General features: G+C 42.8%; 2 protein-coding genes across 4 annotated transcripts; both read left to right on the forward strand.

Annotated features, from left to right (window-relative positions):
- The first annotated feature begins 1,083 nt into the window (after positions 1–1,083).
- Positions 1,084–13,862, forward strand: LOC110493723 (N-acetyllactosaminide beta-1,3-N-acetylglucosaminyltransferase 2). The gene is made up of 3 exons (XM_021568142.2): positions 1,084–2,510; positions 10,610–10,748; positions 11,590–13,862. Exon 3 carries the CDS (start codon positions 11,614–11,616, stop codon positions 12,817–12,819), a length of 1,206 nt encoding a protein of 401 aa, XP_021423817.2. The 5' UTR covers positions 1,084–2,510; positions 10,610–10,748; positions 11,590–11,613; the 3' UTR covers positions 12,820–13,862.
- Positions 13,863–15,082: 1,220 nt separating this feature from the next.
- LOC110493724 lies at positions 15,083–25,713 on the forward strand. 3 transcript variants are annotated; one of them, XM_036949725.1, is made up of 9 exons: positions 15,083–15,360; positions 15,457–15,493; positions 15,634–16,809; positions 16,882–16,923; positions 17,065–17,165; positions 23,881–23,942; positions 24,130–24,296; positions 24,545–24,772; positions 25,025–25,713. In XM_036949725.1, exons 1-9 carry the CDS (start codon positions 15,274–15,276, stop codon positions 25,411–25,413), a joined length of 2,289 nt encoding a protein of 762 aa, XP_036805620.1. In that variant the 5' UTR covers positions 15,083–15,273; the 3' UTR covers positions 25,414–25,713. The 3 variants fall into 3 exon arrangements, with proteins under 3 accessions (XP_036805620.1, XP_021423818.1, XP_021423819.1); XM_021568143.2 differs by having other exon boundaries at positions 15,634–16,704; XM_021568144.2 differs by having other exon boundaries at positions 15,634–16,662.
- Positions 25,714–26,266: the final 553 nt, after the last annotated feature.

Consider the following 26,266-nt stretch of genomic DNA (forward strand, 5'->3'; position numbering starts at 1 on the left):
CCAATTATACCAGCCTGTAGTCATTATTTTGTGTTTTGAGTCTGCCTTATATTTAGAGGCAAGCAGCAAGGGTTATGCCTCCCATGCACGTTCCTCATCTTTCACTGTGTTAGTGTATGTTAGATGGGGTCCACTGCATTACCATGGTGTCCTCCACTTTATCTGCTAACGGTGGTTGTTGTGGTTACTCAGAGCTCACCAATCTCATATGGCTTTCAATCTGTCCAACTCCGATTAGTATGCAAAATGTGACAGCGTTAAAATCTTATGCATCTTTTTGGCACCTGAACAACATGGATAACGCAAACATCTCGATGCAGCAGTCCCAGGTTCATTGGAGAATACAGTGCTTTTGTCATTCTCAAGTAAAGAAAAAGCTCACACCACCTCAACTTCCCTCTTCCCTGAAGGATGAAACTGCCAGAGGTACACTGCTGAAAAAGTTATGTTAAGAGGACTTACTATAAGATTACTGTAAAGACAAAGTTCAGGTGTGTGTGTGAGGCAGAGTGTACCGGAAACACCTGTAGTCCTGAATCACCGGCCAAAACCTATACATAAGAGGATTTACTTTCTAAAACATTTCATCCAACATTACATCCTACTATACTTCATTGACGTCTGCAGCCAGTTTTGTTTAGTCATTAATTTGAAAACTGTCTTTCTGTAAAGAGCATTGAATTGTGTATATGAAAGCCTATCGCTTTACTGTATACAAAACATTAGGAACACCTGCTCTTTCCATGACCGACTGACCAGGTGAATCCAGGTTAAAGCTATGATCCTTTATTGATGTCACTTCAATCGGTGAAGATGAAGGGGAGGAGACCGATTTAAAGGATGGTTAAGTCTTGAGACATGGATTGTGTATGTGTGCCACTCAGAGGGTGACTGGGCAAAACAAACATTTATGTGCCTTTTGAACAAGTTATGGCAGTAGGTACCAGACACACCGGTTTGAGTGTGTCAAGAACTGCAATGCTGCTGGGTTTTTCATGCTCAACAGTTTCCTATGTGTATCAAGAATAATCCAACACCCAAAGGACATCCAGCCAGCTTGACACAACTGTGGGAAGCATTGGAGTCAACATGGGCCAGCATCCCTGTGGAACACCCTGTGGATACCTTCTTAATGTTTTGTACACATATGTTCTATCTACCCATATCAAGATATAAACAACACACATAATTATGGAGTCCACATATGAACTTGGGACCGCAAGCTCATAAAATAGATGGTAATCACAGTGGAGCTTTTGGTTCTGTAAAGGCAAGACAGAAACGAAGCTTGACGTTTATTGTCATGAATCTTGCCCTGGAGGCAGAACTGAACGCATTCTGACAGCTGCAAAGTACAAATTGGATAAGTGGGTTCGCCAATTAATATTTTCTTTTTTTTTAATGGAGAAAAATATTCAGAGTACAGATTATTGTATGGCACAATATACACACGTTTTTGAGAAAGATAATTAGAAAAATTTAATATTATTGAGGAAATGTATTTATTGGTTTCTTTCATTTTGATAAGTGTTGAAAATGTAATGAATGGAAGGTTATTTGTTGATGTGAAAATTGGGGTGGGGTCACAATAAATTATTGTAAAAAATGTCATCCCCAGAAATTCTGGTGGAAAAAAATGGTGTCCTCGATGAAATAGTTTGAATAAGACTGCATTCGGGTTATCGGTTAGGTTAAAAATCCAAATGTATGATATAGCTGTTACAGCTATAGTGACCACTGCAGAGCTGCCTCCAGGGCAAGATTCGTGACAATAAATGCCAACCTTCGACAGAAACACTGTAATAACTGAGTTGACTGGGGGAGGGTGATATGAAGATGTGGGTTAGTCATTGTCAGTAATCCTCAATTACAAACAACATTAACTGAAAACATATTTGAAGCCAGGTATCCTATGCATTCAGCTGAATTCGCTCATTTAATTCTGTCTCTGTACACTTGTATAAGGAGGAAAATGAAAGTTCTACCTTGGTTGTATAATATGTGTCTAATCACACGGTCTCCCAAAATTTTCAGTAAAGTATACAAACAAAGGAGACCCGTATCCCCTTGTTAATATCAAAGGCCTACATCACCTAATTCAAGGAGGAGTCGTGCCCCTCAAACATTATCCAGAAAAAAATACGAATATTATTTTTTCTCCCAATGATCTGAACGCAAGCTGGAATTTTCCTCTTCCTGAAAATGCGGAAGGTGTGAGTAGAAGTCAAGATCAGAGAGGGACACAGAGCGTTACTAAGGCGTATTCTTTCTCTCTCTTTTTGGCAAGGCATGGACTTTCACTTAACACAGGACTTCTACTATGATCTATGAAATATTATTAAACTAACATTTGCTTATAGTGAGCATAGGCGCCTCACTGTAAAGTTACGCTTCTTGTGAACTATTTGCGGGAAAAGGATCATATTCATATAGACTCGTTTTGTAGGCTACAGTATAGGCTTTGCGCCAAGATGTGGTGGACTCCTTTGATTGGAAACTTTGCTATTCAGGTAAAGTATAGCAACCAGGTCTAGAGAATACATGCTGTTTAACCATTTTGGTTAGCACATTATAACTTAGAAGACCATTCATTGCGTTTGAGTCCTGCGGCTATAGCAGAAATTATATTATATTCTAACATTGCAACGCCAACATAGCTACGTATGCCAGATAGAAAAAACATATGAATGTTATTAATTTAGCTTCCATCACTTTTGTTCCTATAAATACTAGTATTTGATCAATGTTAGATTATATAATAATGAATAATCATTACTTTAACCATGAATCAAACACTGTTTCTAGAGGAAAATATGACCGTGACTTAGTTAATCACCTGTAATGAACATATTGACTGTTCGACCCTTCAAAAAGGGTCGTTCCATGTCATTTCATCAAGCCACGACATTCACTATCTCAAACTGTTTCTGTAGTTAGAAACAGATATGATTCCTGCAATATTATTTTCTTGAAATACAGTTTGATCTCTGAGAAATTAAGCTAATTAATTGAACCCAAATGGGCCTTTTTAATTCATAGGGTTCATATAATATTCGAAATATTCGAAGCTTACATTTGAAAACCGTTAGTATTTGAAACAGTGGTCAACAAAAACAAAGCATTGGTTGCTGTCATACATTGTCAACAGACTGTTTACTGGGTAAGGAATTCAATGTCCTTTTGTAAATTGAGTGAATTCCAAACCCAATTTTATTAGTCACATGCACCGAATACAACAGGTACCTTACAGTGAAATGCCTACTTACGACCCCCTAACCAACAATGCAGTTTTAAAAAATATGGATAAGAATAAGAAATAAAAGTAACAAGTAATTAAAGAGCAGCAGTGAAATAACAATAGCGAGACTATATACAGGGGAGTACCGGTACAGAGTCAATGTGCGGGGGCTCCGGTTAGTTGAGGTAATATGTACATGTAGGTAGAGTTATTAAAGTGACTATGCATAGATGATAACAACAGAGAGTAGCAGTGGTGTAAAAGAGGGGGGTTAATGCAAATAGTCTGGGTAGCCATTTTTCTTTAGGTATTCAGGAGTCTTATGGCTTGGGGGATTCATAGGCAAACTTAATGATGGTGTTGGAGTCGTGCATGGCCATGCAGTCATGAGTGAACAGGGAGTACAGGAGAGGACTGATCACGCACCCCTGAGGGGCCCTTGTGTTGAGGATCAGTGTGGCGGATGTTTGTTACCTACCCTTACCACCTGGGGGCGGCCCGTCAGGAAGTCCAGGATCCAGTTGCAGTGGGAGGTGTTTAGTCCCACGTTCCTTAGATTATCGTGTTGAACGCTGAGCTGTAGTCAATGAATAGCATTCTCACATTTTGTCCAGGTGGGAAAGGGCAGTGTGGAGTGCAATAGAGATTGCATCATCTGTGGATCTGTTGGGGCGGTATGCAAATTGGAGTGGATCTAGGGTTTCTGGGATAATGGTGTTGATGTGAGCCATGACCAGCCTTTCAAAGCACTTCATGGCGATAGACGTGAGTGCTACGGGTCGGTAGTCATTTAGGCAGGTTACCTTAGTGTTCTTGTGCACAGGCACTATGGTGGTCTGCTTGAAACATGTTGGTATTACAGACTCGGACAGGGAGAGGTTGAAAATATCAGTGAAGACACTTGCCAGTTGGTCAGCGCATGCTCGCAGTACACGTCCTGGTAATCCGTCTGGCCCTGCGGCCTTGTGAATGTTGACCTGTTTAAAGGTCTTACTTACATCGGCTACGGAGAGGGTGATCACACATTCTTCTGGAACAGCTGGTGCTCTCATGCATGTTTCAGTGTTATTTTCCTCGAAGCAAGCATAGAAGTAGTTTAGCTCGTCTGGTAGGCTCGTGTCACCGGGAAGCTCTCGGCTGTGCTTCCCTTTGTAGTCTGTAATGGTTTGCAAGTGCTGCCACATCCGACAAGCGTCAGAGCTGGTGTAGTACGATTCGATCTTAGTCCTGAATCGACGCTTAGCCTGTTTGATGGTTTGTCGGAGGGCATAGCGAGATTTCTTATAAGCTTCCAGGTTAGAGCCCCGCTCCTTGAAAGTGGCAGCTCTAGCCTTTAGCTCAGTGCAAATTATCCCTTTAACATTGCAGGATGTCTTCAAATTTTGTTCACCTAATAGCAGGAATAGCACCATCTAGTGGTCAGAACCTGGTAATATCTGGATGTAGGATGGGACATAAACAACTTCAATGACTAATTTATCAGTACAGGGAAAGAAACATCACCATAATAATTGTCAGACACGTAGAACAGATACTATATAGTCGGTGTTGCGGTGGGATTGGTGTGGGGTGTGGTGGTCCGAGGGTGGCTTTTGACTATTCCTTTGGATGGTGTCGAAATCCTCTTCCTTTTTGTGGTGGAACGACCCTAATCTAACTACATACGCTATATGCATTGAAACTGTAAAAGCCAATTAGAGAGCTGTTTAAACAATAACGTGGCACGTACAGTACATATACATTTAAATTAAGACATCTAAGCCTTTAAAGTGTACATAACATTGCGAACACCTGCTCTATCCATGAGGTAGACTGACCAGGTGAATCCAGGTGGAAGACAAATATGGTCACTTATTGATGTCACTTTTTAAATCCACGTCAGTCAGTGTACAGTGCATTCGGAAAGTATTTATTAAGTACTTTTTCCACATTTTGTTACGTTACAGCCTTATTTGAAAATTGATTCAATAAAAATGTTTCCTCATCAATCTACAAACAATACCCCATAATGACAAAGTGAAAATAAAAAACTGAAATAACTTATTTACATATGTATTCAGACCCTTTGCTATGAGACTCGAAATTGAGCTCAGGTGCATTCTGTTTCCATTGATCATCCTTGAGATGTTTCTACAACTTGATTGGAGTCCACCTGTTGTAAATTCAATTGATTGGACATGATTTGGAAAGGCACATACCTGTGTATAGAACGTCCCACAGTTGACAGTGCAGAGCAAAACCCAAGCCACGAGGTTGAAAGAATTGTCTGTAGAGCTCCGAGACAGGATTGTGTCGAGGCACAGATCTGGGGAGGGGTACCGAAAAATTGAAGGTCTCCAAGAACACACTGGACTCCATCATTCTAAAATGGAAGAAGTTTGGAACCACCAAGACCCTTCCTAGAGCTGTCCGCCCGGCCAAACTGAGCAATCGGGGGAGAAGGTCCTTGGTCAGACAGGTGACTGGTAACTCCGACAGAGCTCCAAAGTTCCTCTGTGGAGATGGGAGAACCTTCCAGAAGGACAACCATCTCTGCAGCACTCCACCAATCAGGCCTTTATGGTAGAGTGGCCAGACGGGAGGACTCCTCAGTAAAAGGCACAAAACAACCTGCTTGGAATTTGCCAAAAGGCACCTAAGGACTATGAGACCATGAGAAACAAGATTATCTGGTGTGATGAAACCAGGATTGAACTCTTTGGCCTGAATGCCAAGAGTCATGTCTGGAGGAAACCTGGCACCATCCCTACGGTGAAGCATGGTGGTGGCAGCATCATGGTGTGAGGATGTTTTTCAGCGGCAGTGACTAGGAGACTAGTCGGGATTAAGAGAAAGCTGAATGGAGCAAAGTACAGAGAGATCCTTGATGAAAACCTGCTCCAGAGCGCTCAGGACTTAAGACTGGGGCGAAGTTTCACCTTCTAACAGGACAACGTCCCTAAGCACACAGCCAAAACAATGTAGCAGTGGCTTCAGGACAAGTCTCTGAATGTCCTTGAGTGGCCCAGCCAGAGCCCAGACTTGAACCCGATAAAATATCTCTGGAGAGACCTGAAAATAGCTGTGCAGCGACACTCCCCATTCAACCTGACAGAGATTAAGAGGATCTGCAGAGAAGAATGGGAGAAACTCCCCAAATACAGGTGTGCCCAGCTTGTAGTGTCATACCCAAGAAGACTGTAATCGCTGCCAAAGGTGCTTCAAGGCTGTAATCGCTGCCAAAGGTGCTTCAACAAAGTACTGAGTAAAGGGTCTGAATACTTATGTAAATGTGTTATTTCCGTTTTTTATTTTGAATGAATTTGCAAAAACGTATAAAAACCTGTTTTTTCTTTGTCATTATGGGGTATTGTGTGTAGATTTGTTTTTAAATGTAATCCATTTTAGAAAAGGCTGTAACGTATCAAATGTGGAAAAAGTCAAGGGGTCTGAATACTATCCGAATGCACTGTAGGTAAAGGGGAAAAAACTGGTTAAAGAAGGATTTTTAAGCCTTGAGACAATTGAAACATGGATTGTGTATGTGTACCATTCAGAGGGTGAATGGGCAAGGCAAAAGATTTAAGTGCCTTTGAAGAGGGTATGGTAGTGGGTGTCAGGCGCACCCGTTTGTGTCAAGAACTGCAACACTCCTGGGGTTTTCATACTCAACAGTTTCCTGTGTGTATCAAGAATGGTCCACCACCTAAGGACATCTAGCCAACTTGACACAACTGTGGGAAGCATTGGAGTCAACATGGGCCAGCGTCCCTGTGGAATGCTTTCGACACCTTGTAGAGCTGTTCTGAGGGCAAAAGGGGGTGCAACTCAATATTAGGAAGGTGTTCCTAATGTTTTGTACACTCAGTGTGTGACCTGTATAGTCTACATAATAGGGGCTCAGTCTGTGTTTTCATTGAGTACCTGATTCCTAGCAGTTGCTTATCTAATAGCATTAGGAGGAGGGGGAGAGAGAGTTAGTCATTTCTGGAGATATGGAACACTAGGCAGAACCATTGACTGAAACAGGTTTTGGGGACCTAATGGATCCCAAGGGGAAATTCACCATAGCAACCAAATGGTTATGAAGGGATACTGTCAAAATCCTTTGTCTGTTGCGTATTCTTCACTAACAGGGTAAGTAATGGTTCAGAGGGAGACGCGTGGACATGTGCTGAGGAGGCCACACACACACTGTACACTCCAACTGTACACTCCATCCATCTCAAACCCGTTGCTTTGTTTTGCTCCATATGTAGGCCTATGACTAGTCTCTTTTCACAGATGCTGTGAAAATAGACTAGCCTATTAGTAAATCAATGTTTCCCCAGTATTCACTGAGGGAACATTGAGAGGCACTCTATTCTCCATTATTTCCATTTCTAACACCCCAGAGCCCACAAAAGTGACTCCTTCAACCAGACTAGCGCTCCATAATAACCATGAAAATATATGTATATTTCTCCCCCTGTCATGCCTAATGACCTTTGAGTTAACAGTTAGCATGCCCCTTTCCCTTTCCTTTCCTCATGCACTTGTTGTCACTTTTACATCGTTGGCTTACATCACTAGAGGTCCATAGTAACCTTTGAAATGTATATAATTCACATGTAAACTCCCCAACGTACTTGTTTGGACAGTGAAGCTAAACTTAAAGTGCTGAACTTAAAATATGTCTCTACACTCCAGCATTTTGGATACGTGTTCAAATGTTCTAAATGAGGCGACAGTATAGAACATCACCTTTTATTTGAGGTTATTTTCATATCTGTTTTACCGTTTAGAAATTAAAGCACTTTATGTATCTAGTCCCCCCATTTGAATGTATCAGAAGTATTTGGACAAATTCACTTATAGTGTATTGGATCATACGTTTAGTATTTGATTCCCCTATTCATAGCAGCAAATAACTGCATGAAGCATGTGACTCTACAAACTTGTTGATGGTAAGAGGTTAGCATGTTTTGGGGGCATGACCTTTTGTGCATCTGTAACTTTCTCTCTCATCATTATTCACGATTCACGATCATCCATAGTCATGGTAGCATCTACATTAATGTAGAAGTGTTCAGAAACAAATTCTATTCTTATTTACAATAAAAGTGACTCCAAAATGACACAATACATTACCATTTATTTCTATTGGGCACAACATCATCAGAAACACACAAAAAGAAACTGGAAAATACATCCAACAAGTTTGTAGAGTCACAGGCTTGATGTAGTGTACTAGAATTTAGATTTTATTTATTAGGATTCCCACTAGCCGACGCCAATGGCGACAACTAGTCTTTGTGGGGTCCAACATATAACACAAAAGACATTACAGACAAAAGACTTTACAATTGACATACATTTAAAAGCATTAACATGTAGTGTGTGTGTGCATCTATCAGTTACACAGACATTTCAGTACATACACACAACAAGTAGGTCACATGGGGGAGAGGCGTTGTGCCGTGAGGTGTTGCTTTATTTGTTTTTTGAAACCAGGTTGGCTGTTCACTTGCGCTTTATGAGATGGAAGGGAGTTCCATGCACTCATGGCTCTGTATAATATTGTATGTTTCCTTGAATTTGTTCTGGACCTGGGGACTGTGAAAAGTCCCCTGGTGGCATGTGTGGTGGGGTGTGTAAGTTGACTGTGACTGAATTTCCAATTTCCAACATATTCATGTTTCTTATAAAAAACAAGAAGTGACGTAGTCAGTCTTTCCTTAACTCTTAGGAATATTGGTCCAAGATACTAACCTTTTGACTAAATGTTATACACTATAAGTGAATTTGTCCAAATACTTGACACCTTAAAATGTGCGGACTAGATACATTAAGTGCATTAATTTCTAAACGGTTTAACAGATATGTATAAAATATATCCTCAAACAAAAGGTGACATCCTGTAATGTTGCCTCATTTCAAATATTTGATCTCAATTCCAAAATGCTACAGTATAGATCCAAAGAAAATGTTTTACTTCACTGTCCAAATAAATACTTATGTATTTCTACCCTAATGTCCTTCAAGTTAGCACTTCTCACTTTCTTACCAGTGGCTGGCCTCTTAAGTCCTATTCATACCACACTGTTGAGTCACCTGTGCTTCAGTGAACACGTTTGTCTGATGTTTAATTATGGGCCCCCACTCAAATACAGCACTTTATGTGTCTGTCTGTGTGGCCTCTCCGGCATGTGCCCACGTGTCTCCCTCAAATATTACTTAAATTACTTAATGACTGACCATATGAAGTAAACTCATGATAGTCTACTAAATAGTTACATAGTCTATGATGGGATCGTTTATTATTTTATGCTAAATAGGATTTACTTCATCAGTTTACTTCATTGAGTCCAATATCACTACTTAATGACAGTTATATATATATATATATATATATATATATATATATATATATATATATATATATATATATATATATATATATATATATATAAAAAATATTAAATGGCTGCAGTCAGTCAGTGAATGAAATGTCAGTGTTCCCACATCTACAGTATAGGTCTAATACTCTCACCAACAGTGTTCAACAGTGACAAACTCTATCCATGGCTTGCATATACTACCGATGTGAATGTTTGCGTAGTTAGATTGCACAGAGGAAAAGTGTAACTCGCTGCACTCTGTACTGCTAAGCTGCGTTCCTAATGGCACCCTGTTCCCTATATGGTCCACAACTTTTGACCAGGCCCCATAGAGCTCTGGTCAAAGTAGTACATTATATATGGAATAGGCCGCCATTTGTGGCGCACGCTAGTCTGCTACTGCAAGTGAGTGGGGGAGTCATGTTCGTGGCTCGGCATTCAAGGCTCCACTTGTCTGGTTAGATTTGACAGCTTGTGAGTACCATGCTGCTGCTGAATACACACACAGACAAACACACTCACACAGCAGAGCAATATTTTGAATTACTGTAGCCTAGCTCTCTAGTTTTGTTAAAGAGGTGCAATGCCAATCAGAACCGTCATTTTCTAAAAGGCTAAGATTCTTCCGTCTACTTTCACGAGTAAGAAACTCTGAGGTCAAAGGTACAGGATTCCATTGCTTTCAGTAGATGATCTACAGTGATGGTTTCGAGTAGACAATCTACAGCAAACAGAAATAGTGACACCCAGATAGTTGTTGACTACAACAACACCTCCAGGAACTACAACACCACTTCGGTTGTAACCAGGTTCTTTGTTGGGATTTGTAGTTATTTGCGTGTAGGGCTTAGCTAAAGTAGGGAGTGTATAAACATGTCTAATTGCACTTTGGTTTGTGTATACCCTATAATAACCCCTTGAGAAAAAGCCTGCCTTTCCTGAAGAAAAACAGCTGTGTTGTTGACATGTTGTGGGCTTGTGTTTGTGTGTTTTTGTTGTTGTTTGTTTCCAGGTGGCTGCTGCAGGAACACCAGTCCTGTTCCAGTTCCCCTTTCTGGGCCCTTCTCCCATGCAGGAGACCCACATGGGCTAAGAAGGTCTGGGTCGGGACCACAGCAACAGCCTGACCAGTCATTTCCTGCTACTCACAGGTAATATGCTAGATATCACTTGATACAGCGGGAGAAATGGTGGTTACAATGGCTCAGTGGGTTGGATCGCGGTGCTTGAAACACAAAGCTGTATGTTCACCCTCACTTCCAACTTGGAAATATATAAGGATACGTGTTAAATAAAGTAATTAGCGTTGTTGTACTTTCTATGATTAATCACATCATTTGCTGCTTCTATCCGAGGCTCTGTTTGTTTTCTTACAACAGTTTGACCCGTGTTGCTAATTTTACACTCGGTTAACATTCCACAACCATAGAGATTCCTTACGTGCCAGCGCACCGAGGCTCAAGAAAGCTCTCGGTGAAATGAATAATGCACATGGAAATGTGTGGCTCTTTTGTGTGGGGAGGCCAGTTTAGCCTGAGATTACACTGACACACTGCCACCTGTAATTGGTGTCACGAGGAGAGTTCCTCGAATTGGGACCGCATGATGATGCTCGTCTGGGCATTGTAGAAAGAGAGGGAGGAAGAGAAGGAAATAAAGAAGGGTTAAAGAAAAGTGTTCACAACTCATTCCTCGAGGATTAGGGGATGAAAAGCAGGCTGGTATGCGGCTGCACAACACACGGAACAAGAAGGCCCGCTAACCTGCTTTACCTTCAAACATTTATCCTTAAGTCTACTGCCTCAAAACTGTAGGCCACCAGCTGTGGCCCACAACTACCTTTCACTATGTTTCTGAATGGGCCCATGCCTTCTAGGTTTGTCGTAAGTCTGCCGATGTCGTTATGGTCGCTTCATACTCTGTACGTTGTAAGTCTGTAACTTCTGGGTTTGGTCTCTTACTTCCTGTTTGTCCGTATCACTTCCTGTTCAGGTCCGGAGACTGCAGAGAGCCAAGATGCACGGCTGCCGGAAGAAAACCAGGGTGCTGTGTGTGATGATGATGCTCAACGTCTTCGTCTTCATCCTCGTGGGCGTGTCTCGGAACCTGGGCCAGGACAAGGTGGACCAGCGGAAGCTGCGCATTCCCTCCAAGAGGTTCTGGAAGAAGCAGATGACCAGCGAGATCTTTTGGAATAAGGAGCAGCAGAGGCTGGACTACATCTACAACCCCATCCTCATGTCGGGTTTGACCAATGACTCCCTCCTGGAGCTACCTGATTGGCTCAACGACACCAGGTCCCCGGACCCCTGCCAACCGGACTACAGCGTCACCACCCAGGTGAAGGACTACAACTCCCTGCCACCCCGCTTCCAGGACTTCCTGCTGCACATGCGCTGCCGCTCGTATCCGATGATCATGGACCAGCCACGCATGTGCGAGAGCAAACCCTACCTCCTGTTGGCTGTCAAGTCCCTGGCGCCTCACTTCGACCGGCGGCAGGCCATCCGGGAGTCGTGGGGGCGGGTGGGCGTTCTGGCCAATCGGACTGTAGCCACGGTCTTCCTCCTTGGCAATGCCTCGGCAGCCGACCACTTCCCCAACCTGTTTGGGATGCTCAGTCACGAGGCCAGACTTTATGGGGACCTCCTCCAGTGGGACTACCGAGACTCCTTCTTCAACCTCACCCTCAAAGAGGTGCTATTCCTGGACTGGTTCAGCAAGCGTTGCCCCGACGCCCGCTTTGTCTTCAAAGGGGATGATGACGTCTTCGTCAACACCTGGAGGATCTTAGACTTCCTCCACAATCTTCCAGAGATCAGGGCCAGGGATCTGTTCATAGGGGACGTAATCACCAACGCCGGCCCGCACCGGGACAAGAAGCTCAAGTACTTCATTCCAGAGAGTGTATTTATGGGGCCATACCCGCCTTACGCCGGGGGAGGAGGGTTCCTGTACTCTGGGGAACTGGCACTGCAGTTGCACAACATCTCCCAGCAGGTGGCGCTGTATCCTATTGATGATGTCTACACAGGGATGTGTCTCCAGAAGCTGGGCTTGGTCCCGGAGAAGCACAAGGGCTTCAGGACGTTTGACATTGACGAGAAATACAGGGGCAACCCGTGCGCGTATAAGAGCTTAATGCTCGTGCACAGCAGGACGCCGCAGGAGATGATCAAAATCTGGGCCTGGCTCAGCGATCCGGAATTGGACTGTCAGTGAGACATCTACATCATCCCATATTACACTCTATTCCCTACACAGGGCACTATTTTTGACCAGAGACCTATGCACCCTGGTCAAAAGTAGTGTACTATATAAGGAATAGGGATGCCATTTGGCATGCATCCAATGGGTCTTTTGAGACATTTTTTGATGTGTTCTAAGCGAAATCCTCGAGGTTCGGTAGGAATGTTGCGTTCACGTGCTAGTCTGACTTGCTAACTAGTTGTAGTTGTCACGTGCCGCGTTCAACCAGTTAACAAGTCGAGCATTTTTGAGTTTCCTAGTTCCGACAAGCACGTCACAAGTCAGTGTGTTCCGGCTTCAATAGAATCAGCTGATATATCCCAAGCATTCCAAAGTATTTTTTACATGAACAACCATTCATGTACACTTTCCAAGACAGTGTTCGGCAAATGTAGTATCATTAATATAAATGTACTACTACTGTATGTACTATACAGGCACTACTGCATGCGAGGTCCTTCATTTGCAAGAAATGTGATTTGTCACAATAACAGTCGTGAAAATCACTTATGATTTGGGGGGGGGGGGGGGTCCATATTACTTTTAATAGTGACAAGACAGTTCTCTACTTGTGGAAAATGGCAAGTGGTGTGTGAATGTCATGCTTAACCTGTTTTTCCAGACTGTTACGCCAATACACAGGGTGGTGTATTGCTGTAAGTTCTCTCAATGGATCTGACATTCCTTTGCACTTGATTCTAGAAACAAACTATTTATGTTATTTGAAAGATGGCTGGTTTATTATAACCCTTAAAGCTGGAATCCGTAGCGGTGAATCTACCACGTCCGTTTGTGCGATATTACAACAACAAAGAAGTTACTTAAAACAACAAACGCTGTCTTTTTCCCTTCATATTGAACGTCATTACACACGCGATAGGACAGCAGAGTACACTGAGGGTACAAAACATTAAGGACACCTTCCTAATATCGAGTTGGACCACCTTTTGCCCTCAGAACAGCCTCAATTTGTCAGGGCGTGGACTCTACATGGTGTCGTAAGCGTTCCACAGGGATGCTGGCCCATGTTGACTGCAATGCTTCCCACAGTTGTGTCAAGTTGGCTGGATGTCCTTTGGGTGGTGGACCATTCTTGATACACATAGGAAACTGTTGAGCGTGAAAAGCCCAGCAGCGTTGCAGTTCTAGACACAAATGGGTGTGCCTGGCACTTACTACCATAACCTGTTCAAAGGTACTTCAATCTTTTGTTTTGCCCATTCGCCCTCTGAATGGCACACAAACAATCCATGTCTCAATTGTCACAAGGCTTAAAAATCCTTCATTAACCTGTCTCCTCCCCTCCTCCCCATCTATACTGATTGAAGTGGATTTAACAAGTGACATCAATAAGGGATCATAGCTTTCTCCTGGTCAGTCTGTGTCATGGAAAGAGTAGGCGTCCTTCATGTTCTGTACACTCAGCGTATGTAAAAATGTTTTACCACACTTATTGAGCTCCTCTTCTCCATTTCATAAACAAAACAAAAACAATAACAAATGTGCCTGGGGCGACCAGTGGCACCTTTATGTAGATCTCAGCTTTAAATTTGGAGGCTGCTGAGGGGAGGACGGCTCAATAATAATGGCTGGAATGGAGAAAATGGGGTGGCATCAAACCATGTGTTTGATACCATTCCACTGATTCCGCTCCAGCCATTACCAGGAGCCCGTCCTCCCCAATTAAGGTGTCACCAACCTCCTGTGACCCACACGCCTATAATGGAATTAACTGAGTCTGTACTTCCAACTCCATTTTCTGCCCTATGTTTGTTTTGTTTTTATGTTTTAAGAAAGTGTCTTATGTGATGGATACCTGGAGTATTTTCATTTTTTATGACAGTGAATAAAAAAACAATTCAAACATCAAACCTTGGAATCACTCTCGTGCTTCAAAGTTGATCTGAATCATAAAGCACTCACTAAAGATGCCACACCTCGATAAGCTTTGCTAAACTATTGCTCTACTTTTATCATCAGCAGCATTAGGCTACTTAAAGTGCCCCAAAATAAGTAACTGTTCACTACTGTATACAAAACATCAAACGTTTAGAATAAACATCTTTACCATTGGATCATTCATAATTGATGGAATTGTCGTTCTTGTCAAATATATTTGTATTTATAAAGTACTTGGTAAGATAAACGTTCAACATAATACTTGTTGCTTCTGAGATGTACAGCTGCAGAAGTCAAGTTATCTTACCTACAACAGTGTTACATTGACACCTAGTGGATACAACCCATATAGACCAGAAGCATCCGAATATCAAGGCGTGCTAATTAGCTAATTGGCAATATATTTCACCTGTTTACGTCCACTTTTAGCGGAAACATCGCAGGAAAGAATTGACAATAGCTGGGACAGTGTAGGAAGCCGACCTGCTTGCTAAATAGTGGAGAAAGTCAACACAACGTGACACTAAAATGTCACGAAATCATTCAAAGTTAATATTTGTACGTTCACTACTACTTGCCAATGGTTTATTTACCGCAAACTGCGACCTGTCCTGGGTAAGTTGATGACTGACTTTTTTTGTAGGTAGATTTCAAGTGGTTGACAAACATTCTTGTTTTAATGCTACCTCAACGTTTGTATTACGTCCTTAGATAAATAACTTTAGGAATGACGCTTACAACCCTCCCGGTAAGACAAATATTTATGTAGCCTTTGGGCCCTGTTCTATGGTCTTTGTTTTCATTATTTCAAGTAAGTGTGTTTGGGGGGTAGGCCTATGACTGACATTTTTGGATTGTCCTCTACACACTCTGTCCACAACTTCTCAGATGACCGTCATGGTAATGAGGGCAACGCCTTCTTCGCACTGCGAAGCTGCCACCAGGTGATGCGTGGCAAGAGCGGCGAGTTCTTCTCCCCAGATTACCTGTGCTCCAACCCACCTCTCTGGTGCAACTGGACCATCCAGGTAGACCCTGGTAAACGTGTGCTCCTCCACCTAGAGGACTTCACCCAGTCAGATGCATGCAGCGGGAAGCTGGACCAGATCCACCTGGACGAGCCCCTGGGGGTCGTGGGGGGTCACAGGATCCTGGAGAAGTGTTGGCGTGAGGCCAAGTACACATCCCTCTCCAACATCCTCCACGTGGTTCAGCTAATCAGAGGTAAACCCAGTCCGCCCCACAGGGGCTTCTATGGGCGATATGAGGCATTCGTACCGCCAGTCACGTACAATGCTTATGGTGATACCACTGAAGAAGACTGGAAGCTGATGACTGAACCAAAACTGATAGAACTGGAACCTTTTCCCTCTCAGAGAAGTTTCACTAAGATTCTTCCCATGAAGGGGGGTGAACCTACGGAGGCCATTTTACTGGAGCGCCCCACCCTGCCAGCTCAGACCAAACCGGAGGTGGTGTTTGACTATTTTGACCAACTCACTTCCTCCTCTGTGTCCAATGGGCTTCCACCATGGGAAGCAGAGGAGCAAATGGTCAGAGAGGGGCTCTTCAAGTTTTCTCCTGTTCAGAGTGAGGAGGAAGATTGGAACAGAGGAATCTCAGAGGGGACTGAAGCAGATGAGAGCCACTTGACAAAGGACTGGAAAGTGGGTAACTTGAGTGGAGATGTGGCGGTCACTCGTCATGGGACGTCATGGTCGGGGAGGGATGCCACTCAGACCCACACAGCACACCTTGGAAGTGACCCCTCCACACACCAGCCCCCTGTTTTGAATCCCAAATCCTCATTGCGCACTCCGTCTGCTATGCGAAGGAACGTGGATGCTCAAACTACAGATACCATCCCTCCTATAGAGTTTAACATCGTATCACACACAACAGCGGTGGATGACCAAGGTGAGGAGTCTGGCAATAAGGAATTGCTGAAATTGACACTGGGTAAGTCTACAGCATCCAGTGACACTCAAACACCCACTGATACCCAGGATCCCTTCAACCATCTCCCAAACATGGTTGAACAGTTTTTCGACAGCAGACATTATGGTAGGTAGTCAGCAATTTAATTAGCATGCTTTGTCTGGTTTATGAAAAGTGTCTTGCATGTTTACTTTGCAGAGAAAGACAGAAATCACACAGAAGTACCACACTTACCAGAAGGTGATTTATTTTTTCTTTTGAAAAATGTATTTTTAGTAACTTTTGTTATAGCCTTTAAATTTTAAGTCACTAGCCTTTGTACAATAGTTATAGAGCTGTGTATGACTATTAAAGTAGATGCCTACTTTTTGTATTTCTCAGACTACCTATTTGAAGTGGCTGTTGAAGTCAACTTCCTTGTGGCGCCAGAGGAGAATTGGGACCATCTTGTGAGATCACTGTTGATCTCAGTGAAGTCTCTGGTGAGTTCTCATGTACAATAGAGCCCCACAGTGGAGGTGTCATAATACCCATAAAACCTAGCTTTCAAACAAGGAAATGGTTCCAATTGTTTTTCCAACATGAATTTTTCCCATAGGAAATTTTAGAAACACTTAAAATAAGGGCTGTGTTTTGTCTTACCCTGGCGTGACGTTTTGATATCCATGTAAATCTCTCAGACAAGGCGAGATATAGAAAGCTGGCTAGATGGATTCAGCTCTATTTAAACAGATAAAAAATTCTAAGCATCAAAGTAGACATGCAAAACTACAAATCCCTGTAAGCTCCTGCACATCTCTAGCTGACACCTTTGCTAACAGGTATTTTATCAATTTAAAACTTGCATAAGACGGTTCCCAAAACGGTCTATTTTTAAGAAATGTAGCCAACATGAGAGGTAATCCAGAGATTGTTACCTTTGCCTCGATTCGACAGTCTCATCCAGATCATGGCATTTGTTCTTTGATGGCCACATTAGTAGCTATTTAGGATTTCATTTTGGGGGGGGGGGGGGGGGGTAAATACAGGTGAATACAGTGCCTTCGGAAAGTGTTCAGACCCCTTGACTTTATCCTCATGTTAGTTAACAGCCTTACTCTTAAATTCTCATCAATCTACACACTACCCCATAATGACAAAGCAAAAACAGGTTTTTATAAGTGTTTGCTATTTTGTAGTTTGTTAAATATTACATTTACATAAGTATTCAGTGCAGCAATTACAGCCTTGAGTCTTCTTGGGTATGACGCTAAAAGCTTGGCACACCTGTATTTGGGGAGTTTCTCCCATGCTCTCAAGCTTTGTCAGGTTGGATGGGGAGTGTTGCTGTTCAGCTATTTTCAAGTCCGGGCTCTGGCTGGGCCACTCAAGGACATTGAGACCTATCCCGAAGCCACTCCTGCGTTGCCTCTGCTATGTGCTTAGGGTCGATGTCCTGTTGGAAGGCGAACCTTTGCCCCAGTCAGGTCCTGTGCGCTCTGGAGCAGGTTTTCATCAAGGATCTCTCTGTACTTTGCTCCGGTCATATTTGTCTCGATCCTGACTAGTCTCCTAGTGTCTGCCGCTGAAAAACACCCCCACAGCATGATGCTGCCACCACCATGCTTCACTGTAGGGATGGTGCCAGATTTCCTCCAGACGTGATGATTGGCATTCAGGCCAAAAGGTTGAATCTTGGTTTCATCAGACCAGAGAATCTTGTTTCTCATGATTTGAGAGTCCTTTAGGTGCCTTTTGGCAAGCTCCAAGCGGGCTCTCATGTGCCTTGTGCCTTTTACTGAGGAGTGGCTTCTGTCTGGCCACTCTATCATATAAGCCTGCTTGGTGGAGGGCTGCAGATCATGGTTGTCCTTCTGGATGGTTTTTCCATCGCCACAGAGGAGCTCTTGAGTGACCATCAGGTTCTTGGTCACCTCCCTGACCAAGGCCCCCCAATTGCTCAGGGCGGCTAGCTCTAGGAAGTGTCTTGGTGGTTCCGAACTTCCATTTTAGAATGGAGTCCGGTGTGTTCTTGGGGACCTTCAATGCTGCGGACATGTTTTGGTACCCTTTCCAAGATCTGTGCCTCGACATAATCCTGTCTCAGAGCTCTACGGACAATTCCTTAGACCTCAAGTCTTGGTTTTTGCACTGACATGCACTGTCAACTGTGGGACCTTTTTTTATATAGTCAGGTGTGCCTTTCCAAATCATTTCCAATCAATTGAATTTACCACAGGTGAACTCCAATTAAGTTGTAAAAACAACTCAAGGATGATCAATGTAAAACGGGATTCACCTGCGCTTAATTTCAAGTCTCATAGCAAAGGGTCGGAATACGTGTATTCAGACCCGTAAATAAGGTATTTATGTTATTTTTAATAAATTTGCAGATGTATATACATCTATTTTTGCTTTGTCATTATGGGTTATTGTGTGTAGATTGCTGAGGATTTTTAATTATTCAATTTTAAAATAAGGCTGTATTGTAACAATGTCAAGGGGTCTGAATACTTTCTGAAGGCACTGTCCTAAGTCACCTTGTCCTAGAGAGATTTACACAGTTATCAAAATGCCACGCCAGGGTAGGCCTAAAGGCTCCTGTGGAGGAAATGAATGGTGGGGAAATGTTTGGAAACATTTCCCTGTTTGACCGCTAGGCTTTATGGGATTTATGACGGGCTGTGGTACTCTAACTTTCATCATAAATGAATGTCATCTTACAGTGCCTTCAGAAGGTATTCATACCCCTTGACCTATTCACCATTTTGTTACAGCCTGAATTCAAACTGGATTAAATATTTTTTAAATCGCTCACCCATCTACACACAATACCCCATAATGACAAAGTGAAAATCTAATTTGCAGTTGAAATCAAAGTTTACATGCACCTTAGCCAAATACATTTAAACTCAGTTTTTCACAATTCCTGACATTTAATCCTAGTAAAAAAATCCATGTCTTAGGTCAGTTAGGATCACCACTTTATTTTAAGAATCTGAAAAGTCAGAATAATATATATTTTTTTATCCTGTTCCCAGTGGGTCAGAAGTTTACATGCACTCAATTAGTATTTGGTATCATTGCCTTTAAATTGTTGAACTTGGGTCAAATGTTTTGGGTAGCCTTCCACAAGCTTCTGAATTTTGGCCCATTCCTCCTGACAGAGCGGGTGTAACTGAGTCAGGTTTGTAGGCCTCCTTGCTCGCACATGCTTTCAGTTCTGCCCACAAATTTTCTATAGAATTGAGGTCAGGGCTTTGTGATGGCCACTCCAATACCTTGACTTTGGAAGTATGCTTGTGTTCATTGTCCATTTGGAAAACTCATTTGCAACCAAGCTGTAACTTCCTGACTGATGTCTTGCTGTTGCTTCAATATATCCACGTAATTGTCCTTCCTCATGACGCCATCTCTTTTGAAGTGCACCAGTCCCTCTTACAGCAAAGCACCCCCATAACATGATGCTGCCACCCCATGCTTCATGGTTGGGATGGTGTTCTTCGGCTTGCAAGCCTCCCCCTTTTTCCTCCAAACATAATGATGGTCATTATGGCCAAACAGTTCTATTTTTGTTTTGTCAGACCAGAGGATATTTCTCCAAAAAGTACGATCTTTGTCCCCATGTGCAGTTGCAAACCGGAGTCTGGCATTTTTGTGGTGGTTTTAGAGTAATGGCTTCTTCCTTGGTGAGCAGCCTTTCAGGTTATGTCGATATAGGACTCGTTTTACTGTGGCTAGAGATACTTTTGTACCTGTTTCCTCCAGCATCTTCACATGGTCCTTTGCTGTTCTGGGATTGATTTTCACTGATTCATTGATTTTCAAAGTTCACGTTTTAGTCAACTAACTCAGCCACTCAGGAACATTCACTGTCTTTTTGGGAAGCAACTCATGTACGATGGGGCAAAAGTATTTAGTCAGCCACCAATTGTGCAAGTTCTCCCACTTAAAAAGATGAGAGGCCTGTAATTTTCATCATAGGTACACTTCAACTATGACAGACAAAATGAGAAGAAAAAAAATCCAGAAAATCACATTGTAGGATTTTTTTAATGAATTTATTTGCAAATTATGGTGGAAAATAAGTATTTGGTCAATAACAAGTTTCTCAATACTTTTATATACCCTTTGTTGGCAATGACAGAGGTCAAATGTTTTCTGTAGGTCTTCACAAGGTTTTCAAACACTGTTGCTGGTATTTTGCCCATTCCTCCATGCAGATCTCCTCTTGAGCAGTGATGTTTTGGGGCTGTTGCTGGGCAACAAGAACTTTCAACTCCCTCCAAAGATTTTCTATGGGGTTGAGATCTGGAGACTGGCTAGGCCACTCCAGGACCTTGAAATGCTTCTTACGAAGCCACTCCTTCGTTGCCCGGGCGGTGTGTTTGGGATCATTGTCATGCTGAAAGACCCAGCCACGTTTCATCTTCAATGCCCTTGCTGATGGTAGGCTTTGTTACTTTGGTCCCAGCTCTCTGCAGGTCATTCACTAGGTCCCCCCCGTGTGGTTCTGGGATTATTGCTCACCGTTCTTGTGATCATTTTGACCCCACGGGGTGAGCTCTTGCGTGGAGCCCCAGACCGAGGGAGATTATCAGTGGTCTTGTATGTCTTCCATTTCCTAATAATTGCTCCCACAGTTGATTTCTTCAAACCAAGCTGCTTACCTATTGCAGATTCAGTCTTCCCAGCCTGGTGCAGGTCTACAATTTTGTTTCTGGTGTCCTTTGACAGCTCTTTGGTCTTGGCCATAGTGGAGTTTGGAGTGTGACTGGGGTTGTGGACAGGTGTCTTTTATACTGATAACAAGTTCAAACAGGTGCCATTAATACAGGTAATGAGTGGAGGACAGAGGAGCCTCTTAAAGAAGTAGTTACAGGTCTGTGAGAGCCAGAAATCTTGCTTGCTTGTAGGTGACCAAATACTTATTTTCCACCATAATTTGCTAATAAATTCATTAAAAATCCTACAATGTGACTTTCTTGATTTTTCTTCTCATTTTGTCTGTCATAGTTGAAGTGTACCTATGATATATATTACAGGCCTCATCTTTTTAAGTGGGAGAACTTGCACAATTGGTGGCTGACTATATACTTTTTTGCCCCACTGTAGATTTTGCTTTTAGGTTATTTTGACTTTTTATCCTGGAAACTCCCCTTAACGATCACAATAATTCCTATAACATTATGCAGCCACCACTATGCTTGAAAATATGGAGTTGTACTGTGTTGTATGGAATTTGCCCCAAACACACAACTTTGAATTCAGGACAAAAAGTTGAATGCTGTTTTGCAATATTACTTTAGTGCCTTGTTGCAAATAGGAAGTATGTTTTGGAATATTTTTTTATTCTGTGCAGGCTTCCTTTTCACTCTGTCAGTTAGGTTAGTATTGTGTAGTAACTATACTGAACAAAAATATAAACGCAACATGTAAAGTGTTGGTTTCATGGGCTGAAATAAAAGTTCCATATACACAAAAAGCTTATTTGTCCCAGATTTTGTGCACAAATTTGTTTACATCCCTGTTGGTGAGCATTTTTCCTTTGCCAAGATATACCACACCTGTCAGGTGGATGGATTTTCAAGAAGCTGATTAAACAGCCCCCTTGTGCGGGGGACAATAAAAGGCCACTCTAAAATGTGCAGTTGTCACACAATACTACAGAGGTCTCAAGTTTTGAAGGAGCATGCAATTGGCATGCTGACTGCTGGAATGTCCACCGGAGCTGTTGCCTGAATTGAATGTTAATTTATTTTACCATACAATGTCGTTTTAGAAAATTTGGCAGTAACCCCAACAGGCCTCACAACCGCAGACCACGTGTAACCACGCCAGTCCAGGACCTCCACATCCGGCTTCTTCACCTGCGGGATTGTCTGAGACCAGTCATCTGGACAGTGAATTAAACTGGGTTTGGACAACCCAAATTGTTGTGGGGGAAGCTCCGCTGCATGCTCGTTTCCCCACCAGGGTCTTGATCTGCAGTTTGCGGTCATAAGTGGCTTCAATTGGTAAATGCTCACCTTCAATGTCCACTGACATGCTGAAGATGTGCTCTTCACGGGTGAATCCCAGTTTCAACTGTATTGGGCAGATGGCAGAGTGTATGGCGTCCTGTCGGAGTGGTTTGCTGATTTTCACAACGTTGAGTGCCCCATGGTGGGGTTATGGTATTGTCATGCATACGCTACGGACAACAAACGCAACTGCTTTTTATCGATTGCAATTTGAATGCACAGGGATACCGTGATGAGATCTTGATGCCCTTTGTCGTGGCATTCTTCTGCGGCCATCACGTTTCAGCATAGTTCACAGCCCAGTGTCACAAGTATCTGTACAGAAATCCTGGAAGCTGACAATTGCCTAGTTCTTCCATGGCCTGCATACTCACCAGACATGTCACCCATTGAGCAAGTTTGGGATGCTCTAGATCGCCGTGTACGACAGCGTGTTCCAGTTCCCCTAACGACTTTGCACAGCCATTTGAAGAGCGGGACACATTCCACTGACCACAATCAACCGCCTGATCAACTCTACTCGAATGAGATGTCTCGCTGCATGAGGCAAATGGTCACACCAGATACTGACTGGTTTACTAATCCACTCCCCTACCTTCCTTTTTAACGAATCTGTGACCAACAGATGCATATCTGTATTCCCAGTCCATATAGTAGGGCCTAATAAATGTATTTCAATTGACTGAGTTCCATAGGAACTAACTCAGTAAAGTCTTTGAGATTGTTGCATGTTGCATTTTTATATTTTTGGTCAGTGTACAATGTTGATCCATCCTCAGACTTTTTAATGGCTGTAATAGGAGAAAACAAACTGTGTTAACGTCACATTGGCCTCATGGTGAAATGCCTGAATGGTTTCCTTCCTCTCCGGCAACTGAGTTAGGAAGGACTCCTGTCTCTTTGTAGTGACTGTATTGATACACCATCCAATGTGTAATTTAGTAACTTCCCCATGCTCAAAGGGATTTTATTTTATTTTTAGGTGATGTTGTTTGTGAAAAACAAACCCATTCCACTTTGACATTATGGGTTATTGTGTGTAGGCCAGTGATGACAAAAGTCTTAAAAAATGTTAACCATTTTAAGCTAAGGCTTTAACAAATCAAAATGTGTAAAGACTGTATATGGCTTTTGGTCATTATTTACTGTGACTGGTGCGTTTGATTTGGAACTGCAATTATTATTTTTTTTTCAGATTAATGAGCAGTTGGAAATTGTCCACATACCCAAAACCCTATCCTCCAAAAGAATAAAAAGGTTGGTTTACTACATTTTGTAGCCAAGAGCTCCAATTTTGTCTTTCATGACTGCAAACAAATATTGCATTTTTACTGCATAAGAAGGGGTTCTTGGCACTGTAGTTGATAAAATATACAACACTTTTGCTGAATTAGGCTACAACTGATGGATTAAATGCCTTTTAACAGTTTTGTTGTATCAACAGGTTGAGTGCAGGAGTGCTTTACATCCTCTGGCTGCAAATTGGGGGTGGGCCAGAAGGGATGAAGGATCACAGGACCCTGCACCCGGCCCTGCAGGAGCTGTTACAGATGGTGGTTAGCCCCAGGGGCAGCTCAACACAGGGTGTCATCGTCTCTGTATCCACCGCTGGTAGGTCTCAGTTTCCTCCAAACAAATCTGTAGCTTATTTTGCACTGTACTCTGATATTTACAACTGGCACTAAAGGTTACTGCAGAGGTTTAATAAGATAGTGTTGTATAGCTTGCAACTAGGTGTCTTGAGGCTCAATGATGTGAAACATGTATTTTGTGTGACTTTAAATAATTGATTTGAAGTGATTTTGTTTTCATATTTAACTCCATTAATCGATGTTAGTTTTGCACCCTGTGTGTCTCAGATGTGAATGAGTGTGAGACTCAGCTGGTGCTATGTGACATCAACGCTGAGTGTGTGAACCGCTTTGGTTCCTACACATGCCGATGCCACTCCGGGTTCGAGGACATGTCTAGGCTGGGCTCAGGTGGAACCATTTGCGTGGACACCAAGGCCGCTGATACGGACCCACACAATGAGTCGACGATTACGGTGGATCAGCATAGTCCTGAGCAGCAGCACCGTAACACTGGTACTCCATAGATTTTGGTAGAATTATTGTTCTCTGAAGAACAAGGAAAACATACAGTATGACATTGGTTATTTAAAAAAAATCAGTGGCACCGAAGTTGACAAGTTAGACCACCACCCTAATATTCCAGATTTTAACCCCTGAAAATGGGTTTGTTAGGGTTACACATTGTTACCTACCAATGTTAGACATGAAGGTGACTGCACTAGGTAAATTGTGTACATCTAATCCTTGCCTAACCTTTGACCTTAGGCTGTACTTCAGCGTGGTCCAGCGGGATGGTCAAAGGCATCTACGTGGTGTGCTTCCTGCTCAGCTTCCTCATCCTGCTGCTCCTTGGTACCGTGGGCGTGCTGTACCACCGCCACCACCGGGGTGCCTTCCTGGTCCACTGTCGGCGCAGCAGCCTCGTGAGCGTCCCCCCCATCCCCCCTCCTGACTACAAAAATGACGGCAACGACAACACTTCCACCCGCACCAACTCGGAGCTGCCCCCTCCGGTCCCACCCATACGCCGCCCTAAGGAAGGCTGGGCTCACCCCAAGGACTGCTGCCCCTCGGTGGACCTGCCCCTGCTGCGCTTCAGCCCCCTGCTGCCTCTTGATGGGTACATGGAGCCAGGGGAGGGTGTCAAGCTTTGAAGAGAAGATTGCTCTGTGGTTGTCCTGAATGTGCAATTAGAGCATTGAGACCTGTTCTGGGCAGGTTGACTTCACTGTTTCCTTAGTTCATTATTTTTCTGTTTATCTTTGCCTTTTCTCTATTGATGAAATATCTTGACTGTTATTACCTTTTTGTATTACATTGTCTGTGTGTAGTTTGGATGTGCTACTTGATATTCTTTGGATCATTGTATATAGTATATTTAACAGATTAACTTCAATTAAATAAATGTTAAATTGGCTCTACATTGAATATATATTAAAACAAATATTTTTTTTTATATTGAATTGGGAAAGTACAATTTCTATGACAAAGTAACCTTTGTTCTATATGCAGGCATATCTCCGGTTTGGCATTATGCCTCTAAATAAAATGTATTTACTTGTGGAGAAAAGGCCACAAAGCGGACCTTAAATACCAATGTCACAGCGCTTTTACGCGATGTTGTGCTTTTCCCACAAGGTGGCAGCGCGTGCTAGGAAGTGTCTCTGAAAAAGCTTAGTTTTCGACTGGGTAAATACATAGTTTGTTTTTCCTCTGTGGTTCTTAAATATGTAAAAAAAAAAAAAAACAAGGGTATACTGAACATAAAACAAATACAGGAGCAAAGGCACGCACCAATGACCCCCACCGTCGGAGAATAGATGAGGGAAACGGTAAGAATGAGCCATTGTGCCTCTGCAAGATGATGAAATTCTAGACCCCCGCGCACCTAATCTGTGGCCCGAGCTCAGAAATGTTAATCCCCAGTCTCTGTAGAAAAAAAACTTAGTGGTAGATTGTGTTTTGTCGGTGAAATGGCACCGTGTCAAACCGTACTCCTTCATTTGT

The sequence above is a fragment of the Oncorhynchus mykiss genome, chromosome 17 (genome assembly GCF_013265735.2).
Source record: "Oncorhynchus mykiss isolate Arlee chromosome 17, USDA_OmykA_1.1, whole genome shotgun sequence".
NCBI classification, from domain to species: Eukaryota; Metazoa; Chordata; class Actinopteri; order Salmoniformes; family Salmonidae; genus Oncorhynchus; species Oncorhynchus mykiss.